The following is a 25,593-nucleotide window of genomic DNA, read 5'->3' as shown; positions in this document are numbered from 1 at the left end:
TTCCAGTCGGGCTACCAAAATCTATCTCTGCCCTGTCCGTCGGCCTATCGTAGGAAGGAAAAATATATGTCAATGCTTTTGCATTCTTTCAGAAATGTAGCTGGGTAATTATGTCATTGGCATCGGTGAGCCACTGTCAATATGTGACATATTGAAATCGCGTTTGAATTTGCGCTTGTTTTTTGCTTTCACTTTGCAATCGCGCAAACTGTGTATAGAGAGCGACAGCACTGATTGGTGAGTGATGATAATTTGCGCACCAATTTCTCTGACATGTCTTATCAATCGTTAGCTTACTATGCAAACATGACAAGTGAAATCTCCCGCAGCAAGCTTAAACATGTGAGAGGTTGATCGCGCAGAGAATCGCTGAGCGTTATGTTAGTGCGTGTGTAAAAGGAGCAGGATATATATTGTAGTGGGTCAGGGCTGTTCGGGGTTCTGTTTGTACAGTTATGTTTTGTTTATGTTGCCATAGTGACGGGTGACGCCCTCTCGCTGCGACAGTGTGTCCTTCCGGGGTCAGAGGGCGCCCTGTGTGTTGTTGTTGTTGTTGTTGTTGCTGTGCTGTTGCCGCGCTGAGCAGTTAGCTAGCGGCAGTGTTCTTCTGCAGATGTCAATAAACGGCTGTGCTCCCTGGCTAGCTCACAGGAAGCAAGACCAAACGATACCTCCGTCTCCTCCTTGTCTGAGCTCGCCACAATATTTTAGTTCTGCTGAGCCAAATAAGACAGGTCAGGGTGAAGAAGTGAGAGCCAAAGAAAAGCTTACCACAAAACGGAAAAGTTATGACAAATCAGACTATAAGGCAAAAAGAAAGTGCAGCTTTATGGTTTCATGGACAAAATAATTTCTGTGGCTGCAATATGACGAGCTATATAACCAGGGCTGCACATAAGTGGTCCGCAGGTGTGCATTCGCTGTCAAAATAAAAAACAGGCACAAGATAAGAAGTTGCAAAGCGTGTTTGCATACATCCGATTTTCAGGAGGAGGACAGACATTTGTTTAGAACTATTTTAAAGATGTCGAAGAAGCTTCTTTAAGCAATTACTTTGGTGTTCCTCCACCTCCAAAGAAATGTCAGAAGGAGTCCGAACCACAAAAGAAGCGCGTATTCTCGGAAAAGTAGTTGCAGGAGGTGAGCTGGCTTCAAACAAATGATGAACGCACAGAGATGTGGTGCGGAATGTGCCGTGAAAATTTAATAAATGACAAATTAAAAAGGCATGAACATTTTTTTTGTATCGAAAAAATATCGAACCGTGACACCAAAGTATCGAACCGAACCGTGAATTTTGTGTATGGTTGCACCCCTAATAAATATATAAATATATATATATATATATATATATATATATATATATATTATTTGAGGGCGCCTTTCAAAAACCCAAGGTCACCTTACAAAAGAACAGAATTAATAAAAGAAGCAATAGTCATAGAATACATACAATAAGTTAAAATTGCAAAGCAGAACTTGACAACAGATAAAATCAGCACTAAAGCGAATAAGCCAGTTTGAACAGATGTGTTTTGAGCTGTGACTTAAATGCGGGAAGAGAGTCTGTGTTTATTAGGCCACATTATATACACATTATAGTTATGTTACTGGGAAAACGTGAACAGAAGGGAACTTACGCGTAGGCCTCAAAGTCTCCATTGTTGATAGATTCAATTAACTGCTCAGTAACTTTGATGATTTCTTGTTTTCGAGCTAAAACACAAGATCACAGAAAATCATCAGCTAAACTGGCATAATAAATGTGTTGTTACTATATTTCAGGCAAATGTTCAGAGTGCAGCTACAAATCAGCTTCAGATGAGTTCTACTCTACGGATTTGCAGGATTTTAAGGTTATTAGAAATGGAAGGCGCTCAAGAAAGGATTTCACAACATTTTTGATCATTCATGTCTGAGTCCAAAAAAAAAAAAAGCTGGAAGAAAGCCTCCCATGACTAATAGTGATATCAGGCAGGAAAAATGCAGGATGACAATATATTTCACCCAACAAATCTCAAATGAATCAAGACAAACCAATGTCAGATGCAAGTATTTGCTGTAAAAGCGATTTAAACTAAGTAATATTGACAGTTACCTTTATTGTTATTGGTGCAGGCTGGGGGATATTGAAAAAATTACTCAATTTGTGAAACAACAGACATGTTAAATAATATTTTTTTTTAAAAACTGTAAGAAGTCCTTCACCTTCAGACGAAAGGAGCAAATAGGGTCATAAACAGAGGTTTCATTTTATTGAAGAAGGGATAGTCACTGAGGAGTAACTTTCTTAAATCACAGACTACTGCAAACACCCAGTGGTCTAAGAAAAGGATATGATCTGAACATCACGAGCATGGCATTTGAGACACTTTATATATAAGGAACACTACCTCACAGGGATGACTGGGTAAGCAAAATAGGGCATCTTCCCCATTGTGGAGGACTTACTCTGAATTGAGGAGTTGGGAGTCTGTCTTGAGTCAGACATCTGTGAGGAACGGCTCTTAGAACTCAAGATACCACTCACTAAGCTGCCCAGACGAAGGGCTGAGATGGGATGATTGAATGATTGAATGATTGGGTGTCCAGTGTGTATAAAGGGCAGAAGACGTAACAAAGATAATCATGTATGGTGAGAGACATAGCGAAAAAAAGATTTTCTCAACAAAAACACATAAAAGGAGAGTAAAAAAAAATGCTGAGTGGAAACATTTAATAATAAAAACATAAAATGGTGGGCACAAAAGCAGCATGTGTTCCCATTTTTGTATTAACCTAGGAGTACATGGATGCAGTTGGAGGAGAAGACAACGAAAGAACAGAACAATTTCCATTTTGCAAGAGTTAAAAGCTAAATGGGAGCAGGAGTAGTTAACCTGCTGTTAACTGCGTAACAAAGCAGGATGTAGAAAAACACAGATGGGAGTGACCAGTCTGACTGGAAATCATGAGGACTGACTAACATTACCAGTGTAGCAGAGATCTGCAAGTCTGTAAACCATACAGTTTTTACTACCTTTCACATCTTCATCTTCAATGGTGGTGTTGGCACTCTCAATTGACTCCTGACAAAAATGACAAAAAGATTATGGACACATAATACATGCTTCTTTAATGATATCATGCAACATGCATTTGTAATACAATTAAGTCTTAAATGGAGAGTTTTAAAAGCTAAATGGTCTCATAAACTCTGATTTATGAGCAAATTTGCTTTATTCTTGTTGGTAAATTGGAAAACATTCCTGTTAGCTCTTACTAAGAAAGTCTATAGTACAGGAGCAAACAGACTTAATATTAAATGTAGCCATCAGTGAAAGTGAACTTTGTTTATGTTATACCTTGTTTCCATCCACAGGGTTGTGTATCACAGTTGTCTGTGGTTCCTAAGAAAAACATATAATAGGCACTTGTGGGAGCAAATACTTCAACAATGCAAGAAAAGTTATGATTGGGCAGATACCTCTGAAGAAAATGTATTTTGTGTATTTTCTAAAACTGACGGTCAAGAAGATGGCCAACCACTTACATCAATTACTCATTACAATCTTTAACTTTGTCTATCTGTAAATCTATTCATCACAATGTATCTGAGACCAAATTCAAATGTGTGCGTCAATTTCTTGTTTATTGTATTTCTCATTCTTTCCACTCTTTCTGTATTGTGTGGTCTTTTTTGCATCTGATTTTCTCTCAGCAGCCCTAGCCAGTGCCCTCACTTGGTAATCACATGTCTGGGTTTTTGTAGAATTGATCCTGGTGACCAGCTCAGTCTTTCTAATCACTCACCCAGATTACATAAGATTATAACATCAGCGGCCTTGTGTGAGTGTGTATGTGTGTTTGTGTGTTGGGGGTGGGCGTGTGTGTGTGATGATGGAGTGAGAAAGAGAGGAAAGACAGATGTCATGTGCATGTGTTCATGCGTAATCAACTTGACAGCAAATGGGAGGACAGAAAGTCTTTGACATCATGCATAGTGGCAGTCATGTGGCCTGACGTAGACAGCAGACACCATGCCCAAAGAACAACTATCCTCACAATCCTTACAGTCATGCACAGACCAACTATGCCAGTAACAAATCCTACAAAATGCACATGTGGATTACTGTCAGCAATTTTACTTTTAATTGCATATCTAACAGATGTACAGTACAATGACATGAAAGGACTTCATGCATGGTACAAATGAAAAGAGCAAGAAAAGAAGAAGAGTTTCTTAAGAAATACAAGAACACAAGAAGTGGGGGGGTTGAGGTAGAGGTTACCCTAACCACAGAACTTCATGTTCATTAGAGCTTAATCCAAACGTGTGTGTGTGTGCGTGTGTATATAAAGACTTAACTTGCTTTAACCCAACATTAACGGTGCATAAATTCAGCAAATCCAAACTGGCCAAGCGGTATATATCCCATGCATGCACTGCTAATTCAGATGAATGAATTCATAAATACATCAATCTGAATTATAAATATCTTTCATAGATAGCTTGATGAAAAAATCTGGAGCTGGGACATGCTGCACAGTTACAAAGGTCTATATGCACTATTTCATTCAGGGATAGTCTATTATTGGTGCTAGACATGTATTTCACCCCACGTTACTACAATATCCTTACATGTCTTTTTTAAAAGTTGAAATCTTCTTATCAAAGGTTGAGATCAAAAAGAATATGATCTTACAATGTGGAAAGGGTGAACCTGAACCTCCTCCACAGGATGTGAGGCAGGTACTAGAAGTTTTGTGAAAGAAGCTGTGAGTGTAGATGAGAATGTGTGTGTATACCAGTGCAGGGGCAGGGCCAGTGTCTTTAGGACTGGTCACTGTGTTGGCTTTGTTGTTGACCTGCAGGGGGGCAGTGTAGAGGGGAGGGACATGACACATACACACTTCTCAGACACACACACTCTCTCACATCGGCTACAGACCAAAGTGATCATCCCAACTCTTCTGTTTGAAAGCTCTAATTTCAGTTCCTATTATATGTTACCATGCAAAACTAAATTATGGAGATGATAAAAAAAAAGGATTTAACATAATGACATGTGAGACATCAGAGGCAGCTGGAAAAAAAACCAAACAAACTCTAATGTGTCCTAAAGGTCACACTCTGATGAAGCCAACAGAGCAAACAGATTTAGAGATTCCCAGAGCAAATGCTTGTGATTGTGTGCCTTGAAATCCTATTCGTGAAAATCAAAAACAGGACTGGAGCCAGGGGGCAACCCTAGAGCCCAACAAAAGCTGAGAACATTCTTGACTTTATGTGAAGAATGCGGGGACAGCGCATCCTTTGTTCATACAAATACCAGATGGCCTGGTTGTAAACCTTTTCAAAGTTTCCACAATGTACATATACATTCCAAAATATCCCATGTACGCAAGATGGTCAAACTCCCATGATCCTTCTTGAAAGTTTTGCAAAGGTGAAGAATGGAATCAGCAATCAGCCGGAGCCTCCTGTTCAGCACCCTGTTATAGACTTTCTCCAGGAGACTGGGCAGTGTGATACCCCAATAACTGGAGAACAATTTCCGGTCCCTCATTTTGAAAATGGAAACCCCCCCTCCTGCTGTCTTACACTCCGCCTCCAATCTTTAACAAGGCTCATTCGGACTCTGTGTCTCCAGACTCTCTGGGAAGCAAGAGGAATCCTTCCAGATTTAAACGCACTACACACAGGGGCTTTCAACCAGATGTTCCCAGTTCACCCTCACTAGTCGTTTGGGTTTTTCCAGGTCTGTCTGAGAACCTTCCTCACCATCTGATCTGGCTCACTCCTAGGTGGTGATCAGTTGACAGCTGTGCTCCTTTTTGTGCTTTTTGTGTCCAAGACATACGGCCTTAGATCACATGATACAACAAGAGAGACTGTTATTGACCTTTGACCTAATGTGCTCTGATACCAAGCACACTGATAAACCGTGTATGCTAGAGCATCATGTTACTCTAAAGAAACACTATAAATGACTATGGAAAACATGAGTTTAGGTAAATTCAATAAATACAAAAACTAAAAAGATCAATAATTTAAAAAGAGGATGATGAGACCAGAAACATAAGCTACGAACAAGCTAAGAAAACTAGGAAAGCTAAGAAAATAATACCCATTTCCCACATCTTTGAGTGACTGTCCCTGAATGATAATGTTGTTAAGTGCAAAATGCATAATAACAGTAGTAATAATAATCAATATGGCTTCTCAGACACTAAACATTCCAACAAAAATAATGCAAGAAACAAAGCATTTTCTTCATTGTGCAAAGCAGCTCACCTTAACGCCATCTGGCTTCTTGTTGAGCAAAGTCTTAGCTGCTGTAGAAGGAAAGACAGAGACAACATTTCAGTATGAGGTTCAAGAGAGTCTTGTGCCAGAGGCTACACAAACATGCAGCAAGCATATCAATTTGTGCTTATCTCCAAACTCCAGGTGCAAGATCCAACTGCAAGATCCATAATGCAATCCAACTGAAGCTCCAAATAACATAACTTCTGCAAGGCTGTTATCCTACTACATACTTACTCACATGTCAGGGCTGAAGGGTGGGTGGTTAATTGGGTGTATATATAGCAGGTGATGAAAAGGTTAATCTAACCAACTATCTCCAACAGGCTCACACACAACATTCCTAAGTCGACATTTGCCCACATACCCATGCACTTGTATATTTGCACCTACGCATATGCTCCCACCACTATTCCTTAACTTTATTTTCCGATGTTACATAGAAACTTAACACTAAACTGCATTACAATAATCCATGCTGCATCTTTCTCTAAATTTCTCTGAGATTGTAAATTAGCACTTATGCAAGGATGAGATTCTGTAGTACACTTTAAAATGCCAAATGTCATACTTTCATGCATGCGCGATTGGCTATTCCACACTATTTCCAAAAATGTAGGGGCACAGTATAAACAGAAAATACAACCAGAATTAAATTATCAACAAATCATTTAGACTACACATGTAACTGAAAATAATACCAAGGCAATTTGACAATTTTTTTAAAATTGCTTTTCATTTATTACAAGCATATGCTTATTTGGAATTTGATGTCAGTTGGGAACTGAGGAGGAGTGAGACGTTATGTAGCTTTGAAGGTGAAATGTTTTCCTATTTGTTGCTTAATGTATGAGTTCAGCTTCTCATCAGTTTCTGGCTTCTTGTGTTGAATTCTTATGTGATTATATGCCAGAGGTTTTCAGTGGATAACATGTCAGGAGTGCAGGCAGCTCAGCTAAGCAAGTGGAAGGTGTTGTAATAGATGCTGTCTTTCTGAAATAAGCAAGAACTTTCCTGAAAACAATGTGATCTGGATGCGTTTCTCTAAAACACAACATTTTTCACCTTTAACATTTTATACATCTTTACACTACTGTCAGTTATATATATAAAAAAAATGTTATTTGCATTTTACACAGTGTCCCAACATTTTTGGAAACATGACTCTAAATGAAAAATAAGACCTAAATGCCAATGCTTATTGGTTGGGCTCAACCTCATACATTTCACTGTCATTCCAAAAATCCTTACCTCAAATGGTTACCACAATTCAAACAAAAAAGGAAAGAAAATTGAAAAAGGAAGAAACTGATAAATAAAAAGAGACACAAATGAACAAATGCATTTCACTGTAGAATGAAAAGCAAAAGTAGTCTAATAAGAGCATGAAGAATATGAGATAGGTCAAAAGAAATGTATATTTAAAAAAAAGTTTGGCGTCAAAATAGAGAGAGAATGGTAGAAAAACAGCTTGAAAAATATAAATGACTCGTGTTTAGCAATGGCATTCTTATGCCTAGTTTCTTTTTTTAAAGTCTTCTAAAATTCAATTTTATTTCATTTTAAAACTTAGAGTTTCTCCATATTTTACCTTTTTATGGTGTAAGCAGCAGAAGATTCACTTTTCAGAGAGTACTTAACCAAATTATTATCAGTTATTAAGGTTTAATAGTTCAGGTTAGTTTAAGTGGGCTTGAAATAGTTATCCATAGTCAGTGTACTACCTACAACATTCATAGTTTATTCCCCTAGTACTTCCGATACCATCACCAATATCCTGCTGTAGACAAGGCTGGTTACAACCATTTATACTCTATGTATCTACCTCTTGATTCGTTGGTCTACCACTGTCTTCACTGGTTAATATATACTAATGTGTGAATTTGGTGTTTTAATGCCTTAGATTGAATCTAACCCTTTAAACCCTTAAAGTTTTAAAGTTGAGGCAGGTTCTGCTCATTACTGTTTTTAATCAAACTTTACTAGCTTATTAAAAAAAGCAGTATAATAGCTTTATATCACCTCAGTAATTTGTTAATCTCATCCATAATAGTTTTAATTTGCCAGTACTCATGTCCGCATCCTCTACTGCAGGTATTACACTGATGGATAAGTTCATAAATTCCCACTTTTTTAAAGATCTCTTTAACAGCTGTAACGCCTTTTTAGCTTCCAGTTTTGTTTTTTCCTTCTTCTTTTTTTGTTTTTTAGGACAAATGCTTGTAATTTTTAACATAATATGTTTGGGAAAACCAGGTTTTGGACACCATGCTGAGAAAGACATACCTGAGAAGTTTCTTGTGACTAGCAAAGTGGTCAATATTGCTCCCTGCATTGACAGAAAAGAAGGAAAGAAGAAGGAAATGATGATGGGCGAAAGGAAGGAAGAGAAAGAAAGAAAGATTGATTAAAAGGTTGTAGCAAGAAAGAGCAGCATAGCAAAAGGACAACTCGAAGGCTTTACAGAACAAGCAATCATTTTAAGTTATAGTGAGAAGTCTTGAGCAAGGAAAACAGAAAAGGAGAGGAAAAAATGGCTGGATGGATTGTTCTATATAAACAGAAGCATGAAGGACTGCCAGAAGTCTCACCTTGAGTTTCCTCCTGGCATTGAATTTCTTCAGGCATTCCACAGTCTCCTGCCTGTGCATCATGGAAGCGACAGTGGACCGTTGCTGCAGGGAGAAGATGAGAGGATTTGAAGGAATGGAAACAATGGGTGAGAAGAATGTATGGCTGCGATTTTGTGGGCAGTGCAACTGTCACCTTTTGTGTGTGTTCATGCTTTTTTTTTTTAATTTCTGTGTGCATCTGTGTGTGTGTTTGTGCAAATATTCCAACATCTGGGAGTGTGTTTGCCACATACGCAGATCCAGGGGTGTTTTAGGGCCTCTGCAGCAGTGATGCGTTTACTGGGGTTGATGGTTAGCATCTTGTTAATTAGATCTTTGGCCTCAGGAGTTACAGTGTCCCACTCCGGTGATGGGAACTGTTAAAAAAAAAAAAAAAAGTGTGTCATATATACAGCATATATACAAATACAAAACTACAGAGCTCTGAGGATTCTGTATTTGTAGCAAGCCAGGAAGAGAGGAGATAACATCAGAATTATTATCCAATTTTCAATTTCAGGTTTCAGATGTTATATTAGTGGAGAGAAAAATCTTTAAAGGCCTATACCAATTCAAAAATCACAGTGGCTGTGTCCTGAGCTCCCAATGATGCTACAGGAAAACTGAGCAGATGGCCAGATGATGAAATGATCCTATGTGCAAATTAACTAAAATAAAATGTCACTTTTTGTTTTGTCTGACTTTATTTACCATTTAGTTTTTTCAGTTTTGGATGATGTATATATGCTTACATCATAGGCCCCAGCCTTGATTTGTTGATAGAGGCGATGTTGATCCTCATCCCAGAAGGGAGGGTAGCCAACCAGCAGGATGTACAAAATAACACCTAGAACAAAGTGACATGCACACAAACCCATGCATTTTAGATCTTTATACTCAGATACTATTTGTTTATTTTAAAAAACAACATGAGGTTTCTTTATTTAGCACTCCACAAAACACTCAGAACAACTTAAAGTTTCAGTCCTTGTAAAAAAAAAAAAAACAGATGTCTTTGGACCCAGTATTAGATCCAAGCAGCTACAGTGAGACAATTTGAATGTTATTTACCACAGGCCCACATGTCCACTGGTTTCCCATATGGGTCTTTCCTCAGAACTTCTGGAGATAAGTAGCCTGGGGTGCCTGCAAAACCTGGAGGAGTAATATGAAAGGATATTTGGAAAGGCAGGTTCGTGCAGGCCGTAAAATGACTGTGAGACAATGAGTGTTGTCTTATGCTGATTTTTGAAATTTCACTTTTTCTTATTTTGAATAAGAGACTCTGCTAAGAGACATCTGTTGTAACATTTTTATTCACAAGGAGTCAAGGCTTTGGCTGCCATGTACCCTCTGTGGATTTAGGGTGGTTCGTGTGAAACTCTTTATTCCTGCCAAATATTTTGTTGACAGTGTTCTTTGGAAAACTGAATAACTCCAATATGTCACATGAAATCTATTATCACGTTGTGCTTTGGCCAGGATGCTGTCCAGTTCATGAACAAAAAGAAGCCTACGAAAGGTTTCTATGGGACATTTAAACCAATTGGTGTATGTGCCCCTACTTGTCGAGATTAAAGAGATTCTCAACAGATTAACACTAAATCCCCCTTTATTAGTATTGCCCCAAAACTTCCCTAACATTGTCAAACATCTATATGGCTGACTTAATATTATTTATCATTACTGATTGCTTGCTTGACCAATCAGCTATTTCAAGTTGGAAAATGGATGGATGAATACTCACCAAACCATGCCTGCTGGTCCCCCTGTACCTCGATAGCCAGCCCAAAGTCAGCCAACTTGACCGCCGCCCCCTTCAGCTTACTGGCCAATAGAAGGTTCTCAGGCTGGGGGGGGCGGAGTCAAACAGGTTAGAGGTGAGAGGTCACACGCTCTGGGAACAAGCTGCCCACAGACACAGATCTAAGATCAGATTAGCCATAGCAATCCCAATCAAAGCCATTAGAGGTCAGTGACACTAAGCTGCTCTTAAATCAGTGTCTGAGGCAACTCCCTTTCTGCCACATCAATGACAGAGAACAAAAATGTGCACGGGACCAGATCTCTACGTGACCACGGACATGTTTCACACTGGAGCTGTGGACTTGCTCCCCCAGCCTCATGGATTCAAAGGGAGTAGAGGTGATGTGTAAATTAAAAAAAACACTCTACTATTAGAATCCATGAGCAGGAACAAAGTGCACACTGCAGGGAGAAGGATACAGGGGGCAGCTGTGGTGGAACAGGAGACGTGGGTGTAAAAACAAGTGACTCTCAGCCACATATGTATAATGACACACACTGCACACTAAGACAATTTAGCACCATCATAAATTTATGAAAGCCAACAGCATGCACATATATGCACACACATTTAAACACATACGCACTAACAAAGGCGCAGGTGCAGAAAGGTCTTTGCTAACCTAAGGCCAGTTAGACAGTGTGCTCTAATGAATAATGCATTTCCTAACATTTAGAGACTCAAAACACAGGCAGCCTGTGAGCAGTCACTTTATGGCAGACGTATGACTCAACAGGACATAGACAGTAACTGACAACTAGACACAGCTACATAACGATTAACATAACGATGAATAAATCGTCCTAATTTTGAAGCATGTAAAAACCTGAAATTGCTTCAGCAAAGGAAATCCTAGTCACAGAATGGAAATCTCAAACTTGGTTATTCTTTCTGGGGTGTTTTTGCAGGCACAAGCTCACAATCCATTTAGTCACATTGAAAACAGCTTTTTTTTAGCATTCTCCTGCCTCTTTGCTTAACATCAAAATGCTAATGGCAAGTTGTGAGAATACGGGCTACCACTGGAATAGTCATGACCTTAAAATTTTTTTTCACATCTCAACATAATTTTTTACATAACTATGCGAATGGGGATCATTTCTGAGTGTCTGTCTTGTGATTGCCTCTATTTTTAACCAGCACTGCATTACATTACACAGTCATACATCTCACAAAATTACTGCCATGATAACGTCAACATACTTTCAATCTGTCTTCAACATATTAGAGGTATTAGAAGAGGTTCCTCATTCTCTACACGAGCAGGCAGGGGGGTACTAGCCACGCATACTAACTTAACATAGAAGAAGACAAGCAGGCAAGAAGAAGTGTCGGAATCTGGTAGGCTCGAATCAAATATTTGCAATATATTGCCTTTTATTACTTTTATTGCCTTCAAAAGAAAGAATGAACAATGTAATAATTAAGAAGGTTGATAATGGAGAATTTAATTTATTTATTTTATAAAACAAAACATAAAAGAAGCAAAACAAAAATATGTAAAGGACAAAATGGAATTTTCTCTCTGTTGCTACCAAGTCAGGACTTTTTGTCTGTCTGTTTGGTCAACAAGGTTGCAGCAATGTCTGTGGTCATACAAACCTTCAGGTCCCTGTGAACGATTCCATTAACGTGGCAGTGATGGACACTCTCCAGGATCTGCTGTATGCAGTGGCTGAGGGTGGGAAAGTGGAGGAATGAGATGGATCAAATTAAAAGGAGAGAGAGGGGGAAAAAAATCAAGAAAAAATATATTTTAAAAGAGGATACTAGGGAAAATAACCGAGAAGAGAAGAATAACCTAATTCATAACACTGTTCTCGTCATCAAACTTTTTATGTGAGATTTATGTGATATTAAGCCTCATGATGGGAACTTATTTCTGCAAAAAGTTAAAGTTAAAGACATGCATAACATAAAGACATAGATATACACACACACCCCTTTCTTTCTCCCTCGAGATGCAGCTTTTCAGCATAAAGCTGGCAGTGTTAGGTAGGTTGTGTATGATTAATATTGCAGGCTTTATGTCATTAATCATCTTTATAAATAACTCCGAGATCCCTGAGACAAGGTAACTATATCACACCTCTGAGACAACCATATGTGAGACACACAAACACACATATAGGCACACACAGTTGTTCTCTCGGGTAACAGACAGAGATGCATAATGGCTGCTTTGCTCAGCAGCGTGTGTGTGTATGTGTTACCTGGCATCAGCCTCACTGTAGTACTCCCGGGCTACTATATCTTCAAACAACTCCCCTCCTGTCACCCTGGGAAGAGAGAATGAGATCATTATTTAGTGTATTCATGATTCTGGCTGTCATGAAAACTGAAACAGACTTGTCATTTTTTCTATGGACTCAATTACAAAAATCACTGGCAACTTCAACTATTACACCTCGGTAGTATCGACTCTGTACCCCTTTTTGCCATCAGTGCTGCCTTAATTCTGTCAGCTGTACAATCATCATGTGAATATCCCATTCCACCAAATACCAGTGGTGTTTTACTGGACCTGGTGACAGTGAACGCCCTTCATTGTCAAGTTCAAGAAACGAGTTTGAGATTATATTAACAGGGTGTGTTATCCTGTTGGAAGCAGCCATCAGAGGATGGACACATTGTGGTCATAAATGGATAAATTGTTTAGCAAAGATACTTAGCTGGGTTTCGCATTTATATCAGTTGATACTCGGGGGGCCTTGCTGATGCTGCTCAAGGGATAGCTTCTCTTTTTCGGACCATTCTCTGTAAACCCAATAGATGGTTTTGTGGCAAGATCTCAGCAGTTTCTGAAATTCTAAGATCAATAACTGTGCCATGTTGAAAGCCACTTGAATCATCTTTCAGACCTTTGCATTAACAAGCAGCTGAACAATCTGAGAAGCTTCTTCAGAACTGAAGAAGCTTCTCAGATGAGAGGTGAAACATCTTCAAGCAACTTAAAGAAGTCCAGACACTATTCTTTGAAAGCTCCTTTGACTACGATGACCTGGATGACTGAGAACCTTCACAGACAGCTGAATAATGCTATACTGGAATGTGGAACGTTCCAAACGAAAATAAGAAAAAAAATGTTTGCAAGTAACTCACCAAATTACAGTAACTGGCTATTAGCATTCTAACAAAAGGGTGCCATAATAATTGCCATAATAATTCTTTAACATAGTGGACTCTAATATAATTGGGTATTTACAGATATCTTGTTTGAATGTGTTTAACCCTGAATTTTTTTCCCCTCCAGTGGTCATGGCTTTCAGAGTAAAAACTGAGCTTCTTCTATACAGGGTGTTAACATTAATAAGAGATAGTATATAAAAATTGGTATGGTGAAGAGAATTGACAGAATGTGTGAATGAGTGTTACTCACAGATCAAACACCAGATAGTGGAAACCCTCTTCTGATATGCTGTCATGGAGTCTTACTGTGGAGGAGCGCAAATAAAAAAAAGGAGAGAAAAGTGTGACAGAGAAAAGAAAAATCAGCCAACAGAAACAGACCAGCAGTGTGCAGCGGTGTCAACAAAGTTACAATATAACACTTAAAACATCTCAGAACATGTTACTAATAATAGATGACTTCTAAGTTTTCATAGTAAAGCTGTCAATAGTGATGGCTGTCGTTTGATGAAATCTCGCTTTCCCATAATAAAACCTAAATTATTTTGGAAGTAGCTATATGTCTATGAAAATCTTTACAATACTAAAAATAAATTCAGTAAAATTATAATTCACATCACGGCAATTATGACACCCAGTTACGTCAATTGAAGGTTACTAGAACTAATATTGAATCATGTGCAACTTTGCCAAAACAATGTCAGACTCTGTAGTTGGGACCACATGTTCTCCTTAAATTGCTGGCAGGAAACCTGTTCTTGGTAGGAGAGACGGCATCCATCCCACTTTGGATGGAGCAGCTGTCATTTCTAGAAATCTGGCCAAATTTATTAAACCCCCTAAGTCGTGACTATCCAGAGTTGGGACCAGGAAGCAGAGTTGCACTGTTACATGCCTCTCTGCAGCTTCTCTCCTCCCATCCCATCCCCCCCCCCCCCCCCTGAAAATACCATCTCTTTAGAGAGTGTGTCAACTCCCAAACAGTAAAAAAAACAAACTAAAAAGGAGCAAAAAATGACTTAACACAAAAAAATGACAAAGAAAGAACAATACAGTATCCACACTTTCACTGCTATGCAGATGACACACAACTTTATCTATCAATGAAGTCAGATAACACACACCAATTATTTTAAACTGCAGGAATGTCTTAAAGACATACATATCTGGATGTCCTCAAATTTTTGCTTTTAAATTCAGATAAAACTGAGGTTATTTTACTCGGCCCTGAAAATCTTAGGAATATGGTATGTAACCAGATACTTACTCTGGATGGCATTACCTTGGCCTCCAGTAACACTGTGAGGAACTCTGGAGTCATTTTTGACCAGGACATGTCCTTCAATGCATATATTAAACAAATATGTAGAACTGCTTTCTTCCATTTGCGCAATATCTCTAAAATTAGAAATATCCTGTCTCAGAGTGACCCTGAAAAACTAGTTCATACATTTATTACCTCTAGGCTGGACTACTGTAATTCATTATTATCAGGATGTCCTAAAAACTTCCTGAAAAGCCTTCAGTTAATCCAAAATGCTACAGCAAGAGTACTGACAGGGACTAGAAAGAGAGAGCATATTTCTCCTATATTGGCTTCCCTTCATTGGCTCCCTGTTAAATCCAGAATTGAATTCACAATCCTGCTCCTCACATACAAGGTCTTAAATAGTCAGTCCCCATCCATCCATCATCCATCTTCATCCGCTTTATCCGAGGCCGGGTTGCGGGGGCAGCAGCCTAAGCAGAGAGGCCCAGACCTCCCTTTCCCCAGCCACCTCCTCCAGCTTATCCGGGGGAACACCAAGGCGTTCCCAGGCCAGCCGAGAGATATAATCTCTCCAGCGTGTCGTGGGTCTGCCCCGGGGCCTCCTCCCGGTGGGACATGCCAGCTCACCCAGGAGGCGCCCAGGAGGCATCCTTGTCAGATGCCCGAACCACCTCAGCTGGCTCCTTTCGATGTGGAGGAGCAGCAGCTCTGCTCTGAGCCCCTCCTGGATGGCCGAATTTCTCACCCTATCTCTAAGGGAGAGGCCAGCCACCCTTCGGAGGAAGCTCATTTCTGCCGCTTGTATCCGCGATCTCGTTCTTTCGGTCACTACCCACAGCTCGTGGCCATAGGTGAGGGTAGGGACGTAGATCGACCGGTAAATTGAGAGCTTCGCTTTTACACTCAGCTCCCTCTTCACCACGACGGACCGGTGCAGCATCCGCATCACTGCAGCCGCAGTCGGTCCCCATCTTATCTTAATGACCTTGTAGTACCATATCACCCCATTAGAGCAGCTCATTCTCGCACTGCAGGTTTACTTGTTGTTCCTAGAGTATTTAAAAGTAGAATGGGAGGAAGAGCCTTCAGTTTTCAAGCCCCTCTTCTATGGAACCAGCTTCCAGTTTGGATTCGAGAGACAGACACTATCTCTACTTTTAAGATTAGGCTTAAAACTTTCCTTTTTGCTAAAGCATATAGTTAGGGCTGGACCAGGTGACCCTGAATCCTCCCTTGGTTATGCTGCAATAGGCGTAGGCTGCTGGTGGTTTCCCATGATGTACTGAGTATTTCTTCTTCAGTCACCTTTCTCACTCACTATGGCCTCAGTAGACCTCTCTGCATAGAATCATACTTTTATCCTGTCTTCCTTCACTCTCCTCAACCAGTCACGGCAGACAACCACCCCTTCTCTGAGCCTGGTTTTGCCGGAGGTAAACTGTTACTGTTAGAAAGTAAAGCATTACTACACTGCGTTTCAATATTAGGAAATTAGAAGAGTTTGACTTATATTATATATTATTGTCTTGATTTCAAAGCCACAGGATCAAAAACCTAACGCCATTGTTGCTCTCAAAATTTCAAATAGCAAGTACATCTCAGAAAACTACAAAGAAATTATTAGAGAAATATGAAACAACAGCAGTGAAGGGAAGAAAGAGCATGTGTCTATAAATGTGAAAACAAAGGAGGAGAGACCACTTCTTTCAGAGGTTTAATGAGAGGGGTGTAAAGGTTTAGAGAGCAGGTGTACGGCTGGTGTATCTTTTTGATGACTCAGCTGCAAGAGCACACAGGTGCAGCATAATCATTACATACCGTACTAGAACACATACACACACACACACACACACACACAAACACACTTGGTTTCGTGGTCTCTCCTCCTTTCTCTCTCGTAACTGTGTCTAGAACATGAATATCCCTAGCAGAAATCAGTAGAGACCTGAAAAGACCTGTTTTAATTTGCACAAGTGTGTGTGTGTGTGTGTGTGTGTGTGTGTGTGTGTGTGTGTGTTCCGAGATTTAGGACACAGCTCACCGATGTTGGGGTGCTTCAATAAACGACAAATCCTCGCCTCTCTCTCCAGCTTTTGATGATCTAAAAGAAAAATAGAGGAGACACAAACACAGAGATGGGTTATTTTAATGCTACTCATGATTCCCTCCTGTGATTGGCTTTATAAATAATAGAACGTGAAGTTGGATGCAACTTAGTTTTGACTCAGTGGAGGACACATTGCAGTATTTGGTTGTCAGCGTCTGTCTGTGTGTGTGTGTGTGTGTGTGTGTGTGTGTGTGCGCGCGCGCGCGCGCGGGCATGGTGTCAGCCGGCTCTTTTCCTTATCAGAACTGAAATGCTTGACAAAAATAATGTGACCTGATATGTGCTCGGTAATATGCCACAAACAGGCAGGCGGCAGTGAACAACAAACACAGTGAACGGCCACAGAGGATTCATATTGACCTCTCGCGTCGGGCTCAGCATAAGCTCCTCCAATGTACTTTTAGGTCCTCTTTGGTGCCCTGAGGGAAATCTGAAATCTGTATTCCCAAAATATACACTGTGCTGCAGTTTTGCAGATGTATCATACAATAGATTTATACAGTAATCCTTTTGAATGTTTAAAAGAAAATCTCATACCGTTTTTTTCTTCATGTTTTTAATTAAAATTTGTGTTAAACAATTAATCTGGATAGAATATGTTAAAATTATTTATTTTCTACCCCCTTTTTTCAGACAAAGGGTATTTTGAAATAATATATAATCAGTAATACAAAAACAGCTATGTAATTCTGTATTACACCAATGATGAGATTTAATCAGAAACTTTATGATATTTGTAGATTTCTACATCACTGTAATGAAGTGCTTTAGGTTAAAATAAACTGTGACTTTTTTTTTCCACACACACAGTAATATTATGCATACCATAAAACGATTTCACTCATATTCCGAAACCTTAAAGAAGTATATGCTCTACGGCAGTGACTATAATGTTCCACCTAAATACAACATCAGCTTTTGGTGAGCTTGTTTTAATAGTGGACCCTTAACTGATGCTGGGAGAACATGTACATGCTTCTTTACATGAAATCCACCAAATTTTATGCGGGGGGGAAAAGACGGTTTTTGGGAAGCAAAGAATAGAACAGCAGCAGGTATTAGATACTGCAATCTAACTGTACTGCAACAAAAATCCCAGACAGGCAATATGGCAACCCAGACAGCATAACATATCTCTCCTCGTTGAGGCTCAGACTGATTTTATCTGACTTAGCAAACATGAAGTGACACTCAAATCTCTCTGTCAGAAGAAACCCAATGTCCAGTGACTCTGATTCAGAATAAGTGAGTCATTGCAATGAGTAAGACAATCCGGTGCTGAGGCGACCTATTTCAGCTTTGCCTCAGGACAGGAGGGAGAGAGAGAGAGAGCAGGAGGTTCTACATTTTTCCAAAATAAAATAGGACGCCTATTTTTCACTCTCATCTGCCTCCTTCTTCTTCTCTTCTTGGTGCTATGGAAACTGTGGGCTCAGTGCAGCACAGAGGCAAGACCAGCAAAGAACACTAGGCTGCTTGTTCTCATTATAGGTCCAGGTATCTGTTTGTTTCGTGTCAGTGTAACGCACCTATAGGAAAACAATAGGCAAGCACAACAACAAAGCTAGTGAGCTTTAAATGAGACGGACCTTGGCGTGCACTCAAATATGCAGCAAAATGCCAGTATAAAACATATTATGACAGAAAAGTACTTATCCCCAAAGAAAGGTGACAAAGATGTTTGTCAGCCCTAGTGACAAAGTTTAATCCAGAATAAAATATATAGCATGAGCAGACAAAACTACAAAAAAAAGAATGTTTAAAGGCAAAAGAAGAAGAGATAAAATGATGAAACTACAAAAAGGTCTACAATGAATTGATCTGATTACTGTTGCAAAAAAGCTTTCTCGTCCATCAGCCCAAGCATTAATTACCAAGAACAGCCACAATTAACTTCATTAACTTAAAAAATGCTGTTTCTTTTCTTTCAACAGTCATATTGGCTCCAGAGGCGGTGATGAAACTGTGTAAAAACTTCCGAAAGGACTTGCATGCCTTCCTGCATGCAGAATTTCTTGCAGCTCTTCTGTGTGGCTCCAAGTCTGCCATAATGCCCCTGAGAACATGCCAATTTCAATTTTGCTGAAGCATACTGCCGGCTGTAGAGACAAGCATAACAGCACAGAAGCCCACAAACAGCGCCAGAAACAAGGGCAGCCTAGCCATTACTGCATGATTAGCAGGATTCTCTGAGCAAGGTCACTAATCTCTCCATCTCTGTCTTTGCCTTATTATGTTGCTGAATGGCACATCCTTTTGTGTCAGTATAACACAAAACACATTTTGTCTTCCCTTTGCCAATATTGAGAGAATCATTACTCACAAATATCTAATTTTCACATTTGCATTTTCTGCTACATTAAGTAATTGTTTTTTGTTTAGTTTTTTATAATACACCTGTGTTTACAGTACATCACTTAAGTCTACTAGCATCATAGCGTATTTTACACTGGTACAACAGCCAATTTGCTGTTCTTAAGGAATTTAACGGACTACTTTTCATTGTACTTTGCTTTATCAACATTGTTAAATTCCAGTAAAATAAAACAATACCCATAGTTTTAAGTATGTTTGCAGAACTTTTGTTAAAATGATAGTATGCACAATGCATTAATGCCATTATGTAACCATTATATTACAATTAACACACAATCTAGTGTTATTCTTTGTACACTAAGCAATAAAGTTATCTGACCTAATTATACCATACCTAGTAGCAATACTGAGGACATGGTTTAGGAAAGACTGCAGCACGTTTTCAGACCTCAAAAAAAAAATCAAACTCTGAAAATGATTTGAACCATTCTTCCATAATGCTCCATAATAGGTGGTCATGTTTGGCTGTGCCAGGGTGGTTGTATTTTTTTATTTTTTTTATTTGCAGTATTCATCGACTGTACTCTGTTATATGACAGCCTCGCTCCCTTTTTTCATCATTTTCCACCTCCACTTTTCTTTCTGTCTCTCTCCTCTCTCTCCCTCCTCCACAGGTAGTCCACCTCCTAGTCGGCTGGACATCTGTTGTCTAGCAACTCACGCACCAATCAGAGCGTCAGGCCTCTCCTCTCCTCTGCAGTGGAACCAGCCTTGAATGCAAATAGCAGATATTGAGAGTTCACACACAACTTTAAAACTCTGCAGAAATACAGTTAGAGCTACGTATGCTTATTTCCTAACTTAAACACGTCTAGTCTTGTAGATGAGGATGGAAAGTCAGAAATTGAGCTTTACAGATTCTGTAATGCAACAGTTGAGTCTCAAGATGCTTATGTACACAGAAAAAGTGCAGATAGTCTAAGGATTGATGAGTAGTGAACATTTGTCTGCAAAGGATGCGTTCATTTAGATAATATATTTTTTTGATAATATTAAAACTGTAGCTTTTTATTGGAAACCTCAGCAGCTACAAGATTAGAGAAAAATGCAACAACAAACACATGCAAAAGAGCTTAAGCATAACAAAGTTCTGTTCGTTCTGAAAAAGTGATACATGAATTTGTGACTTCCAGATTAGATTATTGTAACTCGCTGTACTCTGGACTCCAACTTGCTCACCTTCAAAGATTATAGCTCGTTCAGAATGCTGCGACTCGTCTCCTAACCGGAACTAGAAAGTTTGGCTCTATTACTCCAGTGCTCTCTGACTTCCATTGGCTGCCTATTAAAGTTCTGCTGCTTACTTTCAAATGCCTAAACAACCTTACCCCTGACTATCTCACCGACCTCCTCAGTCTCTATACTCCCAACTGTTCTTTACGATCTTCCAGTCAGTTACTTCTGGCCCAGCCCAGGCACCGTTTGAAGACTAGGGGTGATCGTGCTTTTGCCTCTATAGCACCAAACCTCTGGAATAGTCTTCCTGCTACCGTTCGTGCCTCTGACTCCATTCAATTCTTTAAAGCACGCTTGAAAACTTACCTATTCAACCTGGCTTTTTCCGGTTCACTAATTCTCAACGCACATTAATTGCTGTATCGCTACTCATTTCTCTGAATTATCATGATCTCTCCCTATCTCTACTTACTGCTTACTGCTGCACCTCCACCCACCAGTCTGTCAAGCTAATCAAGTTTGCAGATGACACCACCGTTATTGGGCTCATCTCGGACGGGGATGAGTCTGCCTACAGGAGGGAGGTTGAACGTCTGGTGTCCTGGTGCAGCCACAACAACCTGGTGCTAAATGCCCAGAAGACAGTGGAGATTATTGTGGACTTCAGGAAGCACACAGCCCCACTCCCCCCCATCATCCTGACTGACACCCCCATCACCTCTGTGGACTCATTCCGCTTCCTGGGTACCACCATCACCCAGGACCTGAAGTGGGAGCCCACCATCACCTCCGTCATCAAGAAAGCCCAGCAGAGGATGTACTTCCTGAGGCAGCTGAAGAAATTCAACCTGCCAACACGGACGATGATGCAGTTCTACACTGCAATCATTGAGTCCATCCTCACCTCCTCCATCACCGTGTGGTATACGCTGGAGCCACTATCAGGGACAAACAGAGACTGCAGCGTGTTGTGCGCTCTGCTGAGAAGGTGATTGGCTGCAGACTCCCATCTTTGCAGGACCTGTACACCTCCAGGACATTGCGGCGTGCAGCTCGGATCTCAGCTGACCCTTCTCACCCTGGACACAGTCTGTTTGACGTGCTCCCCTCAGGCAGGAGGCTCCGGTCCATTCGCACCAGAACCTCTCGCCATAAGAACAGTTTCTTCCCCTCTGCTGTTGGACACATGAACAATAACCGTATGACTGTCCCCGCCACAAACACATGACCCTACGCTGTGTCACTGCATCATTCCATGTTTGCACTGATCACCACCTGCACTCATGTATATATCTTTCTACGCAGCACTTTTAATTCTTATTCTTATGTATATATCTCATGTATATCTCATGCACATATCTTTCTACATAGCACTTTTAATTCTTATTCCTACTTTTATTTTTTTTCATGTCTATTTAATCGCAATTATGACAGTATGTTTGCACTGAAGCACCGCAGCAATTTCCTAATGTTGTAAACCTGCACAACATTTGGCAATAAACCCCTTTCTGATTCTGATTCTGCTTTTTGTTTGTTTTCTATACTTTCTCTATTTTACCTTGTTTTAATGACTTACTGTTCAGTGTAATCATTTACCGTTATTTTTACTGTGAAGCACTTTGGTGTACCCCCTGGTTTTAAATGTGCTATATAAATAAAATTGTATTGCATTGTACTGTACTGTAGTATGCTGTTGATTTTAGCAGAAAATCAAACCTTAATGTCAAACATCTTCAGTGTTGAGGGACTGCAGACAGTAACTGTAGAATGAGACAGTCCACAAGATTACTTGGTTTTCCTTTGAGAGCTTGTTTCTCATTTTTGCAAGCTTCATACAAGTTAACAGGATTGGAGCACAAAAGTGCACGAGCACAGGTGTGACTGCCTGCACTGGCATAACAGCGTGTTTTTATTTTTTTAATGCATGAGTAAATCGCATTTTACCCATTCACTCTTCAGACTGTAGCTGCAAAAAAAGCTGACTCTCAAAATGTCACAAACAATCAGTTATGACTGGCTGCAAAGCCTCACAATACTCAACTCTGCTTGCGCAAGCTTGAGTCCTGCTGTCACAGACACTAGTGAGAGTAATTTTGCTTATGTGGTTAAAACTGAAGCAACTGTGCCAACAAATGTGAATGTGCGGTCAGCTGTTTTCATTCAACCCTGTCTGGACCTTTTCTTGGCTTGATCTGGGCTGACCGTCTCTAAGTGTCCAAGTATGAGTGCTTCTCTGTCTGGCACAATAAAGACCACGATGATTGATAACTTCATTTAAAGTATACAAAAACATACCTATTCTTTTTTGTTCTCTTTTACTTTTATTATTTTAACTGTCATAATTTGTCTTTAATTAGCTGTGGTGTGAGAAAAAAATACAGCTACTTTGTTTGTAATGGCTGAAAAGTAGCCGTGTTCCTCTTCAATACCAAATGCACTTCTTTGTCTCATAAAACAATCCAACAAATTTGTTATATTTTTCCATGGCACAGTGCAATAGCCACAAAAAGATTGAAATATCTATTTAAGGTATTTACAACAGAAACAGTATCTTAAAAGTTTGTGGTGAGTATGTATTGCTATAGGTATAGATTTAACCTCCCCAAATGTAGAGTGATGCAAGGAGACTTTCAGTCAGCTCCTTTTCAGTCTACAGAAAAATACTGACTTGTTGTATTAGTCACTTCATAAATCTTAATGTCGTAAATAATCAATTTTCTATCATTAGCATTCCAAGTATGCTGCTCAGATTAGGCCTCCTACGCTTTGCACCATTTTAGAACAGATCACAAGTTACTTCTTTCAAAAGTCCATCCATCCATTTGCTTCTCCTTTTCAGGGTCGCGGGGGGTGCTGGAGCGTATCCCAGCTGTCATAGGGCGAGAGGCGGGGTACACCCTGCACAGCTCGCCAGTCTGTCGCAGGGCCAACACACAGAGACAGACAATCATTCGCGCTCGCATTCACACCTATGGGCAATTTGGAATTATCAATTAACCTATCCCCACAAACTGCATGTCTTTGGACTGTGGGAGGAAGCCGGAGTACCTGGAGGGAACCCATGCAAACACGGGGAGAACATGCAAACTCCACACAGAAAGACCCCGGCCTGATGCTGTGCGCCAACAGTGCAAACCACGGTGCCACCGTGCTGCCAAGTGAATGTATAAATATGCTAATTTGTTACTAGGGAATGTACAGAAACACAGCTCTTCAACCTGGACAAAGTGGGGACTGGCTGATAACCAGTTTGTCTGCTGTGTTGTGCATTTGCTCATTTTCTGTAATCTCCAGGTTTCTATTAGTAAAGGGTATGACTGTAAACCAAAGAGTTATAATAATAATAATAATAATAATGGATTGCATTTATATAGCGCTTTTCGAGAACCTCAAAGCGCTTTACAATTCCACTATTCATTCACTCTCACATTCACACACTGGTGGAGGCAAGCTACGGTTGTAGCCACAGCTGCCCTGGGGCAGACTGACAGAAGCGAGGCTGCCATATCGCGCCATCGGCCCCTCTGGCCAACACCAGTAGGCAAGTAGGGTAAAGTGTCTTGCCCAAGGACACAACGACCCGGACAGAGAGCCCAGGGATCGAACCGGCGACCTTCCGGTTACAGATGCGATTCCCAACCCCCTGAGCCACGGTCGCCATGTGTTCTTTCATTCTGAGTTGTTCTTTCTGTTCCATTACCTGTACACTTCAGTTGCTTGAGTTGTGTATTATTATTCCTTACGTTAAATGGACACAGTTGCAAGTTGGAAAGAACCAACCGTTAGCAGTAGGTTGCAGTGGGTTGCTGGGGTAAATACGATCGACAGGTTAGCAAGTATCATTTGATGAATTGTTTCCAAAGTGATTAGTAAAAATCCCACTGAACCTACAGTAAAGGCACAAAAACATTTGCAACAGCAAGCCCATCTTCAGTTCACCCAGCTGCAGACCCCAGTGAACCTCCACCTCTACCCCACTTTGTTTCTTTCCACTGCTGCTTCTTTCTTTTTCAGTCTGTGTCTGAAGTGTCACATCTGCAACCGCACTGCAGCAGTATAGTGCTCTCTCTGTGAGTGTCTTTATAGTTTGATATCCTGCAAGTCCAACACAAGCAAATTTTGGGACAACATAACACATCCAAACATTTTTATTAAAACTAAATAAATAAATAAAAACATTTTAAAAAGAACAAGGTAAAGAGGTCAGCTTTGAAACTAAAAAGCTAAATAGAGCCATCTTCACAGCAACAGAAGCAGACTGAGAACATGGCATGAATCTTTAAGTGAAATCATTCTGTGCTTAGTTTTATTATTATTGTTTTTTTTTTTTAGTTTTTTACATCCTCGATGTTTTTGCATCCATGGTGACAACAACTACAATTTCAATTTCCAAATGATGAACTATTACTTCTTGATATGTAACATTTCTGTTTTCTGTATAAAGTATGAGGTAATTTTACTTTCATTACATGTAGATCTGTAGTTAATGTTACTACTGACTTCAGTGTTAAGCGGTGACTTAATTAACAGGCTAGTATTGACAGTCTGACCTTTATGTCATAGTAAAACCACAGCACTAGTAGCTACATGTAAAGAGTGTAGTATCTATTACAAGGGAGGAAAAGAAAAGAAAAGACTTATTTAACATTTGGCTCATACATAGTTTTGGCCTACAAAGAATATTTCCAGTATAGTGTGCCTGTGTAAGAGTGCAAAATGCAAATGAGGAAAAAAATAATGGAAGGCATCCATGACAATTGTTATGGTTTTTTTTGTTTTGTTTTTTACATTTTATCCTTCAAAATAAATTATTGTAGGCGCTTTTAT

The 25,593-nt window shown here is 39.9% G+C and overlaps 1 protein-coding gene across 17 annotated transcripts in view; it reads right to left on the bottom strand.

The window, feature by feature from the left end:
- Nucleotides 1–25,593, bottom strand: part of camk2d2 (calcium/calmodulin-dependent protein kinase (CaM kinase) II delta 2) — a 51,552-nt gene that overhangs the window by 8,360 nt on the left and 17,599 nt on the right. For 4 of the 17 annotated variants that reach the window (XM_085409984.1, XM_085409975.1, XM_085409974.1 and 1 more), the window contains exons 3-18: nucleotides 17,149–17,208; nucleotides 14,088–14,142; nucleotides 12,922–12,987; nucleotides 12,311–12,383; nucleotides 10,649–10,751; nucleotides 9,973–10,056; nucleotides 9,654–9,748; nucleotides 9,156–9,278; nucleotides 8,881–8,964; nucleotides 8,576–8,618; nucleotides 6,278–6,318; nucleotides 4,789–4,848; nucleotides 3,345–3,389; nucleotides 3,020–3,068; nucleotides 2,452–2,550; nucleotides 1,641–1,716 (exon numbers count right to left, since the gene is read on the bottom strand). In XM_085409984.1, the coding sequence (XP_085266110.1) occupies nucleotides 1,641–1,716; nucleotides 2,452–2,550; nucleotides 3,020–3,068; nucleotides 3,345–3,389; nucleotides 4,789–4,848; nucleotides 6,278–6,318; nucleotides 8,576–8,618; nucleotides 8,881–8,964; nucleotides 9,156–9,278; nucleotides 9,654–9,748; nucleotides 9,973–10,056; nucleotides 10,649–10,751; nucleotides 12,311–12,383; nucleotides 12,922–12,987; nucleotides 14,088–14,142; nucleotides 17,149–17,208 (1,156 nt within the window). The remainder of the gene's footprint in view (nucleotides 1–1,640; nucleotides 1,717–2,451; nucleotides 2,551–3,019; nucleotides 3,069–3,344; nucleotides 3,390–4,788; nucleotides 4,849–6,277; nucleotides 6,319–8,575; nucleotides 8,619–8,880; nucleotides 8,965–9,155; nucleotides 9,279–9,653; nucleotides 9,749–9,972; nucleotides 10,057–10,648; nucleotides 10,752–12,310; nucleotides 12,384–12,921; nucleotides 12,988–14,087; nucleotides 14,143–17,148; nucleotides 17,209–25,593) is intronic. The other 13 variants (XM_085409983.1, XM_085409982.1, XM_085409990.1 and 10 more) reach the window with 7 other exon arrangements.

This window comes from Rhamphochromis longiceps, linkage group LG6 (assembly GCF_057381845.1).
Source record: "Rhamphochromis longiceps isolate RC_006_pf linkage group LG6, R_longiceps_female_GT1.1, whole genome shotgun sequence".
Taxonomy (NCBI): domain Eukaryota; kingdom Metazoa; phylum Chordata; class Actinopteri; order Cichliformes; family Cichlidae; genus Rhamphochromis; species Rhamphochromis longiceps.
This window is presented reverse-complemented; position numbering and strand designations above follow the sequence as displayed.